Source organism: Neomonachus schauinslandi, chromosome 8 (assembly GCF_002201575.2).
Source record: "Neomonachus schauinslandi chromosome 8, ASM220157v2, whole genome shotgun sequence".
In the NCBI taxonomy this organism is placed as follows: Eukaryota; Metazoa; Chordata; class Mammalia; order Carnivora; family Phocidae; genus Neomonachus; species Neomonachus schauinslandi.
In genome coordinates, this window is record NC_058410.1 from 77303420 (window position 1) to 77321814 (window position 18395).

Consider the following 18395-nt stretch of genomic DNA (forward strand, 5'->3'; position numbering starts at 1 on the left):
GAAGAAGAAGAAAAAGGAGGAGGAGGAGGAGAAGAGGAAGAAGAAGAGAAAGAGGAAGAAGAAGAGGAAAAGGAGGCAGCGCCTGGGTGGCTCAGTCAGTTAAGCAACCAACCCTTGATTTGACCTCAGGTCATGATCTCAGGGTCATGAGATTGAGCCCTGAGTCAGGCTCTACACCCAGCGTCCAGCCTAAGATTCTCTCGCTTTCCCTCTGCTCTTCCCCACCACTCATGCTCTCTCAAAAAAGGAAGGGAGGAAGGGAGGGAGGGATGGAGAGAGGGAGGGAGGAAGGAAGAAAGGAAGAAAGGAAGAAAGGAAGAAAGGAAGAAAGGAAGAAAGACCGACCAGGAGACAATGTATGCCAGAAACTAAAGAAGAAAGGGTTTCACAGAAACGGCAGCCAGGATCGTACACCGTGGCAATATGGGGTAAGGGTTGGATTTAAAAATTAGGAATGTTAACAAGAATAGCTTTAGCAAATTAGTGGGGACAAATCTCATAAGGTACAAGAACATAAGGAAGTTAAGGAATTAAATACAGGTAGTAGAAAACGTTGTTCAAGTTTAGTGATAAAAGAAAGGAGGAAATATACTGGTATTTCAGGGAAAAGTAGGGTAGAGAAAAGGTTATTTTTTAGATAGAGAAGAAATATACACCTTTTTAATAAAAGGGACATTGAAAGGAGGAACTGAAGATGCAGAAGAGGGAAGGGACCAGCTGGTAAGTTACAGCCCTGGAAAAGGCAAATGGAATATAATCTGAAAGAGTTGTAGAGGTAGCTATGAAAACCAGACACCTCTTCTTTTGAGGACAAAAGAGAAAGAGGAGTAAAGGACTGGCAGCAAACATGGTAGGTGTGAGGAAAAAGCAAGTTAGAGGACATAATATCTAATACACTACTCCCCTATTACAAAGAGAGGCAAGGATGCCTGCTGAGTGACAGGGATACAGATAAAAGATTTTCCCACTGGAGGTAAGAAACCATGAGGACTAGCTCTCCAAGTCAAAAATCAAGTGGAGAAGAAAGTCAGAGGGTGTAGTATTATGAATGATTTATTTTCTTCATTTATTCTATACAAGTTTTCTAAAATAAGTACTTCCTTCACACAGAAAAATGAAAAATGGACCATTTCTTTAGAAGAAGGAGATAGAGATAGAAGTCTATGGCCAGAGGGGAAAAAAAGTCCCAAGCTTAAAAGTCTGGAGGCAGGACAACATGACAAAGAGGACTGGGGAAACTGAGGCAGATCGCTATTGAGGTTCACTGGAACAGAGGAAGGTATGGAATTCTGAGGCTGGACCCCTGGATGGTCCACATGACCAGCAAAGTAATCACAAGAGATGGCAGCAGATGTGATGAAAACGATAGGAAGTCAAGCACAGAAACAAGTATGAGGATGTATAATGCGTGCTTCAAAAGAGACAGTTTCTCATGAGTACATTTTTATACAATGGCTTCACCACATGCATATATATTTTAATATGACTGAACGGGCACCTCACCCTCAACCAGAAGTCAATATCAGATATACATGTAGCACTAACAAGACTTAAATTTGACATACAAGAAAAACAACACTTTGGATTTTTATAGTATCAGGACAAAAAAGGAGAGCTTCCAAGCACAATAGGGACATTATTGGTTCTTAGAAATGTTACTGACCTGAGTGCCCCAGGCAACTAGAGTCACGTCACTCCCTTCCTGAATGACTTCGGCCTGGGACAGGGGAATGCTGTATGGTTCTACAGGAACCTGCTCCACTGAATACAGAAAAGGGAAAAAATAAAAATTTATTTTTTCTCATGTGGCGCTTGTGCACAAGAGAATATAAGCATTTCACTGTGGTAAAGCTTTCTTTTATTCTTCTCCCCAAATTCCATAAGTTACTTAAAAGAGAAATAGCATTTATTCTATGGCTCTATGACATTACTACACATATGAAAAAGTCCCATGTAAATGTAGAAAATGTATCAGCTACCCTGGCACAGAAAAAGGACTTTGGGTACAAACTAAGAAAATGTTACAGTAAGGGCTTTGGTCAACAATGTGACACACTGGTTCATTAACTGAAACAAATATGCCATACTAATATGTTAATAATGTAGAAAACTGGGTGCAGGGTATATGGGAACTCTCCTGTACTATCCTCACACTTTTTCTGTGAATCTAAAACTGTTCTGAAAAAATGAAGTCAAAAAAATTTAATATGTTTCTGCTAAAACTTGATCAGACTGAATTAAGTTCTCAGACAAGTTTTCTATCAAGAAGCCAATTTATGGTGACTTGAAAAACAAAACACACAGAGCAGGGCCAAATTTTTAAGTATATTTTATTTTTACCCCTTGCATCTACGGACACTTCATCAACTACGGCAGCTCACAACACCTTAAATTTCAAAGCTGAATCCTTTAGACCTCAAGAAGATACACTAAATCAGCTCCACCAGGCCAAAAGGAAGAATAAGCCACTGGTATCCCAGAGAAGACTATTTCATGATTATTTCTGCCCACTCGAGTACAAGCAATAAAAAGTTGACTGAATTCAAGGGGAAATCATAAGGTGAATTTTAAAATGAAATTGTAGGAAGTTGATGGAATTGCCCCATTATGCTGGGAAGCCTTCTTGAATGCCCATGTGAGAGCAGTAATATAGTAGAAGCAGTGGGGGGCAGAAAACAATCCCTTTTGTTCACTTTCCCTATAATCTTTTATCATTGTTGTATGGATTTTTTTTTTTTTAATTCAAAGAGCAAAGAAGGACAAACTAAAAGGTTCCCTCTGTGCCCCAGTGAGTTGTCTCAACTCCACTGCCCGGAGTCATCAATACCAACAATTTCCTGCGTGTCTGCAGGGGACAGCTTTCATGCTTTCTGTCATCCAGGCTTCTTAATCCTCTTCCTAAATTAGGGAAATGCCCCATCTGATGAGGCAGGGCCCTTTGTCCACAACAGAAGTAAGGTCCACATCTGCACCTTCCCAGCTTCCCTTGCAGCTAGGGCCCAAAATGTGGGCTCTGCTGATCAAAGGCACCCAGGCCACACTTTGAAATGGATGCTGAGGGCAAGAAGAGCAGCAGGAACCCAGAATCCATCCTACAGTACTGGTAACAGTGGAGGCAGATCCAGCTTTCAGGCTCAGGGGTGTCAACGATTCAGACTGTAGTTCCATGTCCACTGATAGCTGCTGCGGTCTCTTTGCAAAACCAGTTACGTAGAATTTGGGGTACTGCTTCTAGACATATGGCCTCTAAGCCTGGTTCTTAGGCACTCCAAAGATTTTTGAGCTGTTCACTATCCTTCAATACATCTTTTCTGCTTATATGGGCCAGAGCTGGATTTCTGCTTGAAAATTAAGAACCCTGACTGATTTGGTGTCTTTTCAGATGTTTATAATATTCAAGTATGCACACTCATAAACATATGTGAATCTTTTTGTCCACATATAGAATCTCCTTGTACACCCTGTTCAGAAGGTCTTCTATCATCTCCCCTTTTTTCACTCAGCAATATATCTTGGCCATGTTTTCATGTCAAAAATACAGTTTTTAAAATCATTTGTAAGTATAGTCTATCAAATTTAATGGTACCGTTATCAACGATGTGGAAAATTTTATTTCTTGTATTTTTTTTATATTTCCAATCCAACAGCATGTCTATAACCAATGCCAGAGAGATATTTTTTTAAATCATCAATATATTTAAATAATACACTAAAATCCACAAAACTGCTCAAAGCAAATGACAATTAAGCTAACTAACAAACCTGAGACATAAGCTGCTTTAGAAAACTCCTAAGTGTTAAAAGCATTTTTTAAACTTTTTGTGTAACATGTAAAACTACATTGAGTCAGGTTATCTAAACCAGGAGTGGGCAAGGCAATTTTTGTAAACAGCATCTTACTGGAACACAGCCATTCATTTACATATCATCGATGGCTGTTTTTGCCCTACAACAGCAGAGCTGATGAGTTAACAAAAGACAGCATGGGCTACAAGCTCAAATTCTTACTATCTCTTCCTTTACAGAAACAGTTTGCCAACCTCAATGCTAAACAGTGCTTTCAGAGGTTAATTCCAGTCCATTCACAGACAGCTTAAATCTAGTGTTGGATGGAAAGATGAACCAACAGATATACGGGTGGACAAAGGAACACACAAACAGGGAGACAAACATTCAACTGGAGTAGTACACTCTACTTAGTAGTTCTCAGTGGCTAACCCAAAGCCACGGTCAAGAATGATGCTGATGATATGCAACAAACACGGAAAGGTAGCACATAGGCTCTTTGCCATTAAGTCTTCCCTCCTCTGGCAGCAAGATCTGCATGCCAATAGACAAGGCTTGAAGCCAGTACACACTCTGTCTTGTCGGTGAGTCAGTGGTGGTCATTCAAGAGTCTTGTCTTTCCTGCCTTTTAAATCAGTTGCCAGCTGATTAGCAAATCCCTGGAACACACAATTCTAATGGCTGGCACACTAAAAGAAATGGACTAGCATCTTGGCCCACTTCCTTTGAAAAGCTGCCAGTGAGTGACTAACTGCTTCATTGTATTAAATAAATTACCCAGAATAATAAGACCTTATTACTTTAACACTTAATTAAGGAACAACATGGCAAACAAAGCGTTGTTCTCCATCAACAAGATCGTGCAGAGAATTAGATTCAAGAAGAGTCTCTTATTAAAAACAACCAAAAAAAAAAATCTACTAGATTCACATAAATTTAATCCTGAGAGCAGAAGAATGAGAATATGTTTTTTTATTTGAACTTGGCAAACAGGTCACCTAGAGGGCAAGCCATAATTCATAGGTACTTTAGTTACACTAATTTAAAAGATACTTACTCCAAGAGAAGGTTATTATTTCGAATGAGCATTCTTGCATTCCTACCCCATGACTATGTGCTTTTTGAAACAGAGAACAGGTAAGAGAAGTAATAACAGAGAATTTCAGGAACTGAAGAGCCCCTAGACAGTCATATTACAGATTCCTGTTTTCATAGCAGTGGGACCAACTGAGGCCACTCCATTTCACCAAATGCTGATTACATGCTAATCTTGGCACTAATGAGCATTCCAGACAAACCCTTCAGCATCAGACATACATTGACAAAAATGCGTCATCCAGAAAAATAAGAAATCTTTCTAAGACCAAAATTTACAAGATGCAATTTTTGGCTCAAATATCAGACCGGATTTTTAAAATATATTTTTTAAGCTCCACATATATGTGTCCTTTATAATTGTAAATGCACTTATATTCGTATTACCTATGCACTTACAGACTCATGGCATGAATGAGTTCATGCCTGGCCCCATTTTATTGCCTATCCTCTCCCCTTTTTCCTTCTCATTTTCTTGTCATTTGTTCGGTCATCTTGAACACATTTTTAAAATAAGGCAGTGTCAAAATGTATATGCTATGGACAATACACCTTTATCCATTAATAGTTATTGCCTACCCAATATATGCAGGCATCCTACAAGATACGGGAATATGAAACTGAAAGGGGCAGTCCCTGTCTTTGACAAGCATATACTCAACTGGGAGTTATAAAGATGGAAAGACATGATCAGTAAACAAAAACATGATGCAGTAGTGGGGATAAACCACTCTAGGAAAACAGAGGGAAGCAACAATCTGGTTGTTAAGGACCGAGGAAGCTTCACCACCATGGAGGCCACAACTGAGAAGGGTCTTGGAGCTAACGGGGAAATAAAGAGAGTATTCCATGTAGAAAGAAGAGATGTACACGAAGAAATGGAGGTGTGAAGTCGTGTGTGCGCGCATCTACAAACACGTGTCAACACACACTTACATGCTGTTTCAGGTAAGGGTGAAAGCTTTAAATTATATACCCAAGTCCCTAGAAAAACCTTTTCAATTCCTTCTGGCTTTACATATTAATAACACATGTAGAAAGTGTCTGCAAGAAAATAATAACTCACTCTTAATGATGCAAGTTTCCCTGTGAGGCACAATATTACCATTACAGAGATAATAGGGTCATTTCTCTGCCCTGGCACTAATCTACAGGAATGCTAGTTTCCTCACAAATGCGAAAGTCAGCAGGGCTTTATTCATGTTGCATTATACATGATGCAGTGATAAAACTTAAATGTTCTTCTTAAAAAGAATAGAGTATATTTCTAAAATGTTACTTTATGCTGCCTGGTTACTAACAACATTGGAAATCTTCATACTTGAGAAAGTCTATCTCATTTGTCAGAATTTACAGTCTAATGGGGGAGAGTGGGCAAATCCACTCAACCAAGAACCCAATTCCCAGCCCTGTCTCTGCATCTAACTAATTTGGTGATCTCTGACAAAGCACTGTATTGCTTTTATGCCCTAGTAACCCATCTGTAAACTAGGGAAAGCAGCATCTGTCTGTCTGCCACATCATAGGGACAGAACGAGGACATATTAAGTTAATCACACTGTGGAGGTCCTTTCAGTTCTTAGGAAGAGGACAATCTTACATTTGAAATAATTCAATGATAAAGTCATTAAAATTACAAAGAAAGTTTTCATTCTAGGGACATTTATCCTTACTCCTGTTATTTAACCATCAACCAATCTCTCTATATTACAATTGTTATTTTTCCAAATAATCTTTCAGATGAGGCTACTAATTATGGTCATAGTTTGATAATTTTCACTTTTTTGCCAACAATTCATTTTAATATTGATGTTAGAGATGAGAAAATATATGAACAAGAGAAGTAAGTGCAATGTCTTCTAGCAATCTTTTAAATTATTCCCCAAATACAGTTGTAATCAATTTCCCCCTCACCTCTTTACCTCAAATTACCGAAAATCTAGATTGACCATTTATATTAGCAAGACCAAATCAATATGCTGTTAACAGTATTATTTGTCTATATAAGTCATTATAATAGTTGTTATAATATTACTATCTAATTAAAAGACAAAATTACCTTTCAATAAAGAATAATTAAGTGCTAAACTTTTCATACTATTTAAGCCATGGTGATTATTGGGAGCATGTGTGGACAGCATAAACCAGCATAGTAAGTGACAGATCGTGACAGACAAAAAAGACAAAGGAACGGTCTGTTCCAAAATAAAGGAGACTAAGGAGACAACAATAAGTAGAGACTCTGGATTGGATCCTGATCCAGAAAGATACATTAGTAGGACTACTGATGAAATTTGGATTAGGTGTGTGGAGGAGTTAACAGTATTGGATCACTGGTAATTTCCTGGCTTTGATTATTATTGCTACAGTTATTTGTGAGGTTAACATCTGCAGAAGCCAAGTGGGGGATACGTAAAAATTCTTTGTACTCTTTTTGCAACATTTCCATTTAAACTTATTTCAAAATGAAAAGTTTAGCAAAATATTAACATTAAAGTTTTTTAAAAGGAGGCTGACCCATCTTAATCAGTCTCCCATAGATTCTGGGAAAATACGGTGTAATTTGATGGGCAAGTATGCAAAATTATGAATGTCACTAAACACCAACTATAGGAAACTGAGCTAAATATGAGGCATGATAGAGGCACTGTAGATTCATACTGTCTTGTGATACAATCTCTGTTTTTTGAAATATTAGGCAAATAGAAAATGAGGTTACTAATAAGCTACCCAGTTGCAAAAGAAGTACAACCACATTTAGTACTGTATATGTGACCTTCATCTACCTGGATGAACTTAACCAAAGTTCTGATGATACAGAGACATAAAGATGGGAAGACATAAATTCATTATCTGTGCATGCCTGTCAGCTTTTTGCTGGAGACTCTTGACCACTAAATAAAAACCAATAACCCATCAAACTGTCTAAATATAAACACAACATCAAGTCAGGATCAGCAAGTATCTTGAATGTAACCAGGAGACTTGTCACACGGAGATACAAAAACATTTGAAATCTTAAAATCATTAGTGTTATTGTTTTAGGTCATGTTTTCTTATTGCTGAAATACCACTGAAAAGTAACATCTATTATTTTTAACTGAATGGTGACACTGAGAACATAGTGACAAGCAATATTAAAGAGGAAGGCCTGGACCCATTTCAACTCAAATGCACTCTAATTCTTTTCTTGGTAATTAATTCATTTGAAAACCCCACATTTCTACTTGTTGTGAGTGTAATGAGACAAGTTAGGCTTCTTTTCAAACCAGTTTGCAAACATAGCACAAAAGCAATGATATGATAAAGCAACCATCATATTTCTTACACAATTTCAAAATTAACCTAATTACATTTTCCTATCTCATTTAAGGTAACAAAAGCTTTGAGATTGATGATATTGCATAATATGCATCAATATACTTAATATATACACTAAAATTTAACCACTTTGTAATATATCTTGTTCAATTTTTGCAATGACTTAGTATTTTTTCCCTGTACTCTTTTAGTATGCAGCATTTAATAATTTAAAGTTCTCACATATGTAATTTTACTAGCAGTTGTCCTTCTTTCATGTTTAATATATTATAATTCCTTTAGTAAATATTTTCCAATGCATTTTCTATAGCAAGGAGCTATATATGGGTGAACTTCATTCATATAAATAGACTCTAACATAGTAAATGGCAAAATGACAAAGAAAATAACTGAATACTGAATTTAATGGCACTATTTTAAAGCCATTCTCTATCAGCACGTGGACAGTTGAAAAGAAAAACAAAAATCACCTAACAAAAAAATTATATCAAGATAGAAAAGGAAAACGTTAATTCACTGTGAACTGTAAGATATACCATTATTTTATGAACCACTAGGAATGAGAAAACTGCCCATCAAACTGGCACTGTTTAGAATTTTACTCTGTTTACAATTATTTTCTTATCAAAAAAAGAAGTTTAGGCTTAATCAGGCATGGGTTTTATTACATATCACCCTTCTACAGACATAACAAAATATAAGCAAAATAAATTGGTTAAGCTATTCCTAAACTCTCTGGCCTTTAGAAGCTAATTCTTCTCATTCTTCTTTTGACTTATAATCATCAGTGTCCATGTTTTTCCACAGAATAGCACTTTCTGTATCAGCAAGCACATCAGTGAAGCAGCACTTTATCAACGAATCCATAAAAGAATTTTAAGATTGGTGCTGGGCTCTCAAGCTAGCTCAGTATTTAGGAACAGCCTATTGCTGATTCATGCTTCCAAAGACTGTTAAATTATGATTCTTCACTTTGCCTGACCCATCACAACCATCTGGAACCTCATTGTTAAAAGAATAGTTCTCTAGCATCTCTGGAATTTTATTCTAAGCTGTGGATCTGAAATCTATTCTATGTAGGTATTGCTGCTGATTGATGATTTGGGTATTTGTGCCTGAGTAGGTAACAGCAATTACTAGCCACTGGATAAGATGATTGCAAGGTGACATTGCTTTTAAGCCATATTCCAACTTGAGAGGTGTTAAAATGTGAGAGGTGATGGAGATCTCAGAATCAATAAAATGTAGTTCCTTAAATTGGGTAGATGACTTTAAAACATTAAAGTATTATTATAGATATTTTCTGCATTATGTTTTTGATATCTTAAGTCCCTCAGTTTCCATAAATACACTATGACCCATAAGGAGCGACAACTCCCACTAGACACCAAGCATTAGGGGCTGTCCACCAACTTCCTAAATGCAGAGAGTAAACAGAAAAAGTCAAAAAGGCACTGGAGCACATCAACAAAAGATAATTATTTTAAGGGTAAGAAAGGCACATGAAAACTACATGATGTTTTTCATACTGCAAAATTCATCACTGCATTATCTAACACTGAACGACAGCTGTTGACTTCATGAATCAGCATCCAATCAGGAAAACAGAAACCTTTCTAGAAGACTTGAATTCGGGCAATCTATTACAAAGACGTTGGAAGGGCCAAGTAGCATGGTAACATAATGTAACCCGGAGATCAGGAAGCAGCTAATACCCCTGGGCTAGTCTCGGTCGTCCACAGGAGCCACTAACGGTGCTGGAACCACCATGAGCTGCTGCAGAGCAGGACAGACCCCACCGAAGGCCCCATATAACCAGTGCCGCCGAGCAATGGCAGCTGGAGCACAGCCTTGTCGACTACCGCCACCAATCCCAAAATGGCTCCTTTCTTCCACCTTCATCCCACCTTCTAAACCATTCCAAGTGCTCTCTATTGACAGAATCCTGCTGGAAATCAGGCAGGCGATCAAGAAAATACACTCTACTCGTTTTCAACCCCAGCATTACAGAGGAAAACACAGACTGGAAAGTGTGAGGATGAGAGGCAAATGGACAAACATAGCACAGATTTACATTACAAAGAACATTTAAGAGAAGAAAAGGTCACCTTTGATGAGAAATAATGGGAACCCCATATGTTAATGCTCAAAAAGCTAACGTTTGAGCCCATTCTGTACCTGACACTGTTTCAAGCATTTATATGTATCACCTCATTTCATCCCTACAACTCAATACAAATGATACTAGATTTATTCCAGTTCTACAGATAAGGAAACCTAGGCAGAGAGACATTAAGTAACTCAGTGAAGTCATAAGACAGTGAGTGGTAACTCTGAGGTCCAGGCTCATAACCACCATGTTATATTGTATAGAAATCTGCCCAAAGTGGATTTCAGTAGCAAAATCAAGTATGAACACTCATCAAGCTTGATCCTCACCATATGCCTTAAAAATCAATAGCAGCCAACTGCATATTTTACAAAAGGGAACACTATGTTTTTAATATTTAAAAATGTGGCACACATCATCTTTAGAATAAATAATTGCTATTTTCCTGCAGACAAACCAAGTATTAAATCTAGATTCCTCACTGACCTCCAGCAATTCACTCCCATTTTCTCAAATTAATTTTTTAGACACTAAATGGGCTTTATATTCCATAAAGCAAATAATCACTAAAATCTCCACATACAAATCACCCAGTATTGGCCTCTGTGTGTTGCACTGTGTGTCACCCCTCCATTAGAAATCTACATTTTTCTTCTATGCAAATCCCTTCATATCAAATTCTGGATTAAAACTACCTAATTATGAAGGGCTCCAGGCATATTTATATAGCCAGAAACTATGATTTGTAGTCTAGTGGTTTAAATCAAATATCATTTATTTAATAAGCATTTCATAACCCCAAGCTATATTTAATGCTAGAGATAAAAAAGGATAAATTAGGTAGAATCCATCAATTCAACTACAACAATGCTAAAAGAGTATAGATAAAATTAATAAATAATTTCAAATTATTGAGAAAATTTTCCCAGTTGTAATTTTTATAAACCTGACCATTTTATTTCTATTTGTGAAGAGTAAAACTATGTGAAAATTACTAAATATAACCCTAATGGTCTTAAAAATTTAGTGTTTACTACCTATCTAACCTGTAAGTAGAGGCAATTTATAGATCTTTAACTGCTGCTCAACACGCACTTTTACACTGAAGATGAAAACTCCAAAAGGGCCTTTTGTGTGCCTTTTAGTCCAAATTTAAAATTCTTTAGATCAACTCTGAAAATGTCAGCTAAAAACACCCCATCTGCTAATCAACAGTTCAGTTTGGGCGGTGTTAATATCACTGTCTATATACTAAGTCATTGACAACTAGGTCTACAAGGTGAGGTTTACTTAGAAATTTTCTATTTTAACTTTCTTCATAAAGGACACTGTTTATCGTATGTAAGTCGATCTTTCACTTTTAAACATCTGCCTTTGTACACATTTTGAGAAACACATTAGGAACTGCCATGTTAGGTCAAGCCCTAACATGATACAGTGCACACCCAAATATGCTAGGACAGGTTGTAAATAATCTTTTTTTTTTTTAAAGATTTTATTTATTTATTTGAGACAGAGAGAATGAGAGACAGAGAGCATGAGAGGGAGGAGGGTCAGAGGGAGAAGCAGACTCCCTGCCGAGCAGGGAGCCCGATGCGGGACTCGATCCTGAGACTCCAGGATCATGACCTGAGCCGAAGGCAGTTGCTTAACCAACTGAGCCACCCAGGCGCCCCAGGTTGTAAATAATCTTAAATGATCTGTAAGAGCCCCTGAAGGATTAAAAATATCCTACAATGGCCTTCACAAAGTTCAATTACTCCCTCTTCACAAAACCATTTTGGACCAACCATTCCTAAATCTGGCTGAATGCTGGCTGACATCTCTTAGTAAAGCTGTATGAAATATCTACCCTTCTCTCTCTCCTGAATTTGAACACTCTGAGTTGTGCTCATGGCTCAATAGCCTGAATAAAGATTTATGCTTAAGGGTGTTAATATTAAAATAAATCCATTGGAGATTTTTAAATAATACAGAAACATCCTTTAATGCACTATTAACATTTATCAAGCATTAATTATCAGTCAAGCAGTATTATAGTTTACACGTATTAATATATTTAATCAAACGATACTAAGAAAGAAAAGTTTTATACTACTAAATTTGAAAATCCAGAGAAGAAATTATTATACGAAGATATAAATGACCAACTTTTACTCGAGAATAAGTAGTAGTCTAGGGGCGCCTGGGTGGCTCAGTCGGTTAAGCATCTGCCTTCTGCTCAGGTCATGATCTTGGAGTCCTGGGATCGAGCCCCACGTCAGGCTCCCTGCTCAGCAGGGAGTCTGCTTCTCCCTCTGCCCCTCACCCATCTCATGCTCTCTCTCTCTCTCTCAGATAAATACAATCTTAAAAAAAAGAATAAGTAGTAGTCTAGTAATCATAAAAGATACTGAAAAGAAAGTCAAAGATGTGTCCCCAAAGTCACAAGAACCAGAAAGCTTTACAAACAAATTATATAAAACCTTACAGAACAGATAATTTCTAGTTATTCAGTCCAGTCTGGAGCACAGAAAAAGAAAGCATGCCATTTAATTCTACAACATTATAACAACCCTAATCCTGAAACCAGACAAGGTTTCTGATTCTGGAATCAAACTAGTATAACTTCTGATTCTGAAGGAAGGAAAACTATCGATTTTGATAGTTTGACATATAAATACATGCTTGTGTTCATACATGTAAAGAGAGAAAACTACGGTCCAATTTTACATATGAACATAAAGGTCTTTTTAAAAAAATCTTCAATTGAATCCAGCAATATGCTAAAAGAATAATGCATCATGATAAAGTAGAATTTATCCCAGGAATACAAGGATTGAAACATCAGAAAATAGGTTAATGAAATACCCCTCATCAAGAGATCAAAGAAGAAAAACCATATAATTGTCTCATCAGGTATCTAGAAAGAACTTGATAAAATGCAACACCTTGGGAGAAACAGGAGGAAGGGGAGTTTAAGTTAAAAATAGAGAGATATTTCCTTAATTTGATGAAGAGTACTGACCAAGGCCCTGGTTAAGAAAGGAGGAGACACCCTTATAATAATAACAACAACGATAAATGTCTATCAATTATTGCAAAAAAAGAGCTATACCTATCATTAGCTATAGAAGATAAGATTTTCCACCCAGAAAGTCTAAAACACTTCACTAAAATATTATTAGAGAATTGAGTATGGTCTCCAAAGGCAGTATTAACATACAAAAATCAATAGCTTTTCTACATATCAGTAATAAAAAACTATTAGAAATATGTAATAGAAATAGCCCAATCGTAACGGCAACAAAGATCCTAAACATCTAGTAACAACCCTAACAACAAATGTGTCAAACCGAATGGTAATATCTACACAATTTACTAGTGGACATAAAAGTTTGAATAGATGGAGATAACCATTTTCTAAGAAAAGAAGAATCACTACAGTGAAGGTATAAAAACAAATAAAATGCTCTGTTTTCTGCCTACCTAAAACAAAGACCAAAACTGTATATAATTTAGAAATAATAGGTTATATGCTGCTCTCAGTGACATCTAGTGTATGGATGGGCACAGATACTATGGTGACATTTCCAAGAAGGTAACATTAAACTGTTGAGATCCCACTGTTGCAAGGTAGACTTCTAACAAACAGACTAACACTTTTTATGATGACAGAATACAGAAAAAAAAATTTTTTTGTAAAAAAAAAATACAAGAATGAGCAAAAGTCTGACACACAGACAACAGAAATGCAAGACTTTTATTCTTAGTATTCCCAAGTTAACTCTTACAAACATTTCCAGCTTTCACTCTTTTTTTTTTTTTAATGTTTTATTTATTTATTCATGAGAGTCAGAGAGAGAGAGAGAGAGGCAGAGGCAGAGGGAGAAGCAGGCTCTCTGCTGAGCAGGGAGCCCGATGCGGGACTCGATCCCAGGACCCCGGGATCATGACCTGAGCCGAAGGCAGACGCTTAACTATCTGAGCCACCCAGGCGCCCTCCAGCTTTCATTCTTATCTTTCAGGCTATAAACAGCTAAATTTCAAGTCTTGTCTCCCTACAGTACCTGTGTCAATATACCTTATCCTTCGAGTTTTTCCAATGCTATTTAGAGACGTGCAGTGTCTGGCTTCAATCATTTATTATTCAGGGCTTAATCAATGAATATATGAGGCTTATCGAAAACAAGGATGGACTTAAACATAGGTTTCACAGTTTAAACAATAAAGGACATAGGCTGGTAAATTGCTCCTTCCACATAAGTGTGTATATACAACATATATAATATATATATATGTATATATAAACTTTTATATTTTATATATATATTTTATATTTTATATATTTATATATATATTTTATATTTTATATATATATATATATATATATATATATATATAACAGGTATCTTTACTTCAAAATTGTTTGGAATAAGAATTTACAAACAACTAAAAGTTGAGGAGAAAGAACGAAATTCTTTTGCATGTGCCGTAATTTATGAACTAAAAATCAGCTAAATCATTGAAAATGAATACATTGAAATACATCCAAAATAAATTGGTAAGTAAGGCAAATTACAGAATAGTTACAATATGTTCTTATTATTTTATGTTTATGTATGTTCTACACATTCACAGATTTGAATAAATGTAAATGCATGGGAAAAGATTTTCAAAGTAAGTTATAGAACAATGTCTATAGTATGATCTTATATAACTGTTTATATGTAAATGTGTTCTATACATTCATGTATGCATGCAAATATACATGCATAAAAAAGGTCTGAGAAAAGGAGTTGGGGGTAAGGAAAAGAAACTTTCATTTTCTGTTCTATATAGCTCTATGATGCTTGAACCTATACAAAAGTACATTGATTAATGACATTGAATTTTATTAAAAACACAAAGTAAATCAGTCTATCATGTAGCTTAAGCTTAGTCATTGACAATGCATCCAGTTGGATTAGGCCAATGATCAAAAATAGACATCTGTCTAATGTCCAAAGTTAGTCTGAAAGTGAATGTCAATAATATAAAGAATATGCCGAGTATAAGAAAGTTTCACTGGGTCCTATCCCATGAAAATTTCAATTTATCAAGTCAATCACAGAAGATATATAAACAAATTTAAAGGCAAATTTTGTACTTCAAGTTGATTGAAAAGCTTTTGATTCTTCTTGCTACTTAATAGATCAGGCCTTCTCATCACAAAATAGGACAATAATCTATTAGCTGCAATTCCTGTTTGTTTTAGGTTTATAATAAATGCTATTCCAGAGGCGCCTGCGTGGCTCAGTTGTTTAAGCGTCTGCCTTCGGCTCAGGTCATGATCTCAGGGTCCTGGGATTGAGCCCCGTGTTGGGCTCCCCACTCAGCGGGGAGTCTGCTTCTCCCTCTCCCTCTGCTCCTCTCCCCCTGCTTGTGCTCTCTCTCTCAAATAAATAAATAATCTTTGAAAAAATAAAATAAAATAAGTGCTACTCCGCAAGGTTAAGATGGAAGTCCACATGACTATAAAGAACAAATATGAAATAAAAAACATGAAATATAAAAATTCACTTGTAATCAAATAAGCAAACACTGAAATAAAATGATAGTAATAATATTTGTTTAAAAGTACAGATAAAAGTCTGGCAGTATATGCAATAAAAAGTCAACAGTAGTTAAGGAATGGATTTATAAGCTCCTTTTATCTTCTCTTTTGTACTTTTTAGGAGTTGCAGTAAGCAGATATGAAAGACTGAAAAATAAGTGGTGTGCCAAAAGTCAGCCAGCTAAGTAGGGAGTAGAGCCAGCATTTCAAACTCAGGTAATCTGGTTCCAGAATCCACATTCTTAACACAGAGTTTACTGGATTACCCCAGGGCAGAAAAGATGCCTACAGGAAAAAGAAAAACCTGACTGGCCACCTAATGTGTCCAAACATAATGAAAATAGGTTATATGGAGGAAATTAGGGACTTTATTGGTAATAGGAACATGAGAAATTAAGCAGATGAAAAAAAGAGAAAAAACATTATTTGGTCCAGAGAAGACAGAGCCTGTATATCAATGAGGGAATAAAACGCCCTTATTTTTTTTTTGCTCAGTTGTAAATCATATCAATATGATGATCATAGTAATGTAAACACTAATGATCTGACCAAAAACTACACTCAAAGTCCATGAAGATTTTGGGAGAAGTTCAAATATGTTGAGAGGAAGGAATGGCACATGCTGGGGAAAAGGGGAGACATAAAATAGCTAAATTCTAGTAGGAAGTTAAAAATCACAACCCCTAAAATGTTAAAAAGCAGTATAAGCATATTCTTACAAATATGATAAATTACTAGAAAAAATGACTTAAAGAGTTGAAAAGAATCGCCTGTGGGGGAGAATCACCAATTTGGTGAAGGCTGAAGTAAGAAACTACTATTTTTTGTCCTAAGATACATTACTTGACTTTTTAACTTCCGTAAAAGTGTTAATTTCAATTTAAAAACTAATTCAAAAATATCACAAACGAATTAAATTCTCTCACATTACTCAATTCTTGTGAGTGTAACTAGTATTAGATGTACTTGCCTGAATCAAGATAATCCACTTCATGATGCCAATCAAAACAAATTTAAAAGGTAAAATACTCTTTTGTGTACACTGATACTGGGCAAAAACATTTTTAAAGTCTTCTACCACTCAAAAGCTACTTAAAACAATTTTCTTCTCTTCAAGATATATGAATTCATATATAATCAATGTATTTACTAAAGAAAGGAGAAAAAGAAAAGAAAAGCCCCTCGATACCATTATGACCTATTTTTGCCTGAAAGGGTCATCTGAATCCTAGAAATGAAGCACCACAAGACTTTTAGTCTTTTTTTTCCCCACTAGAACAACCATAGATGAAAGCCGTATTTACTTCATTATCACTGATGTCATGAATCAATTTCAATTAAATAAATCCAAAAAGCTCAAAAAGGATAAAAGCAAAGCTTCTCTACAAGATGCCTATATCTGATAATGTCACACTGACTCATTTTCTTTTTGAATCATAACAATTTTGTACATATTTGACACTGACTAGATTGCTCTTCTAGATCTGTCTTTTCTAAACATACCTCTCCCATTTTTTGAAAGTTTAATTGCATTTACGTATCAAAATTAGAATAATACAGAAATATTTTCCTTCCAAATTTAGAAGATACAGGTTCTACATTTATTTATTATATATTCAACATAAGTAGAAACAAAATTCAACAAAATTGCTGCATAAAGAGTGGATTACCTATTTTTACTTTCATCTTTACAGTTCATAAAGTTAATGGCTGAACTGAAAGAAATCATTTCAAGTATCATTGTAGCCCAGACATGTGGAGAGTCACCATAGCACAGATGTTTGAACATACGGAACAGGATAGAGACTGGGCCCAAAAAGGAGGGAATCAGAGAGGTCGAGAAGAGCTGTGACAAGGACAATGCTGTGCCTTCACCAAATGGTTTCACCCCCTCTCCTCAAAATGCAGGAAGAGACATTGCTCAGCTGCCTTGGCCTCTAACTAGGAATGAGGGACTAGGTCCCTTAATGAATGCATGAACCACAGGCTCCCAAACCCCATCCGTAACCACACTGGATTTGTGACATATATAGTTTTCATAACTTTCAAAGAAGCAAATTAATCCTAAGCCAATGGAGAAATTAACACAGTACACATTCAAACCTCGGACTACACACTACATAAGGGATGTACTGCCTCAAAGCATAGCTATTGATAGTACAGATTTCCATTCAATTAAAAAGTAGATCATTTTAGGAGCGCCTGGGTGGCTCAGTCGTTAAACATCTGCCTTCAGCTCAGGACATGGTCCCAGGGTCCTGGGATCAAGCTCTGCATCGGGCTCCCTGCTCCACGGGAGGCCTGCTTCTCCCTCTTCCACTCCCCCTGCTTATGTTCCCTCTCTCACTCTCTCTCTCTGTCAAATAAATAAAATATTGAAAAAAATAAAAATTAAAAAATTAAAAGTAGATCATTTTAATTCTGTGGGTAAATCTTTAAAATGGCGTATTTCTTGGCATGAAACTAGGATGCTGGAGAAAGTTGTTCTATTTATGCCCTCCATTCAAT

The 18395-nt window shown here is 36.2% G+C and overlaps 1 protein-coding gene across 2 annotated transcripts in view; it reads right to left on the reverse strand.

The window, feature by feature from the left end:
• The window catches only part of BCKDHB (branched chain keto acid dehydrogenase E1 subunit beta), a 213031-nt gene that overhangs the window by 137611 nt on the left and 57025 nt on the right, over window positions 1–18395 (reverse strand). For both annotated transcript variants that reach the window (XM_021693184.1, XM_021693185.2), the window contains exon 7: window positions 1664–1761. In XM_021693184.1, coding sequence (XP_021548859.1) covers window positions 1664–1761 — 98 coding nt within the window. The remainder of the gene's footprint in view (window positions 1–1663; window positions 1762–18395) is intronic.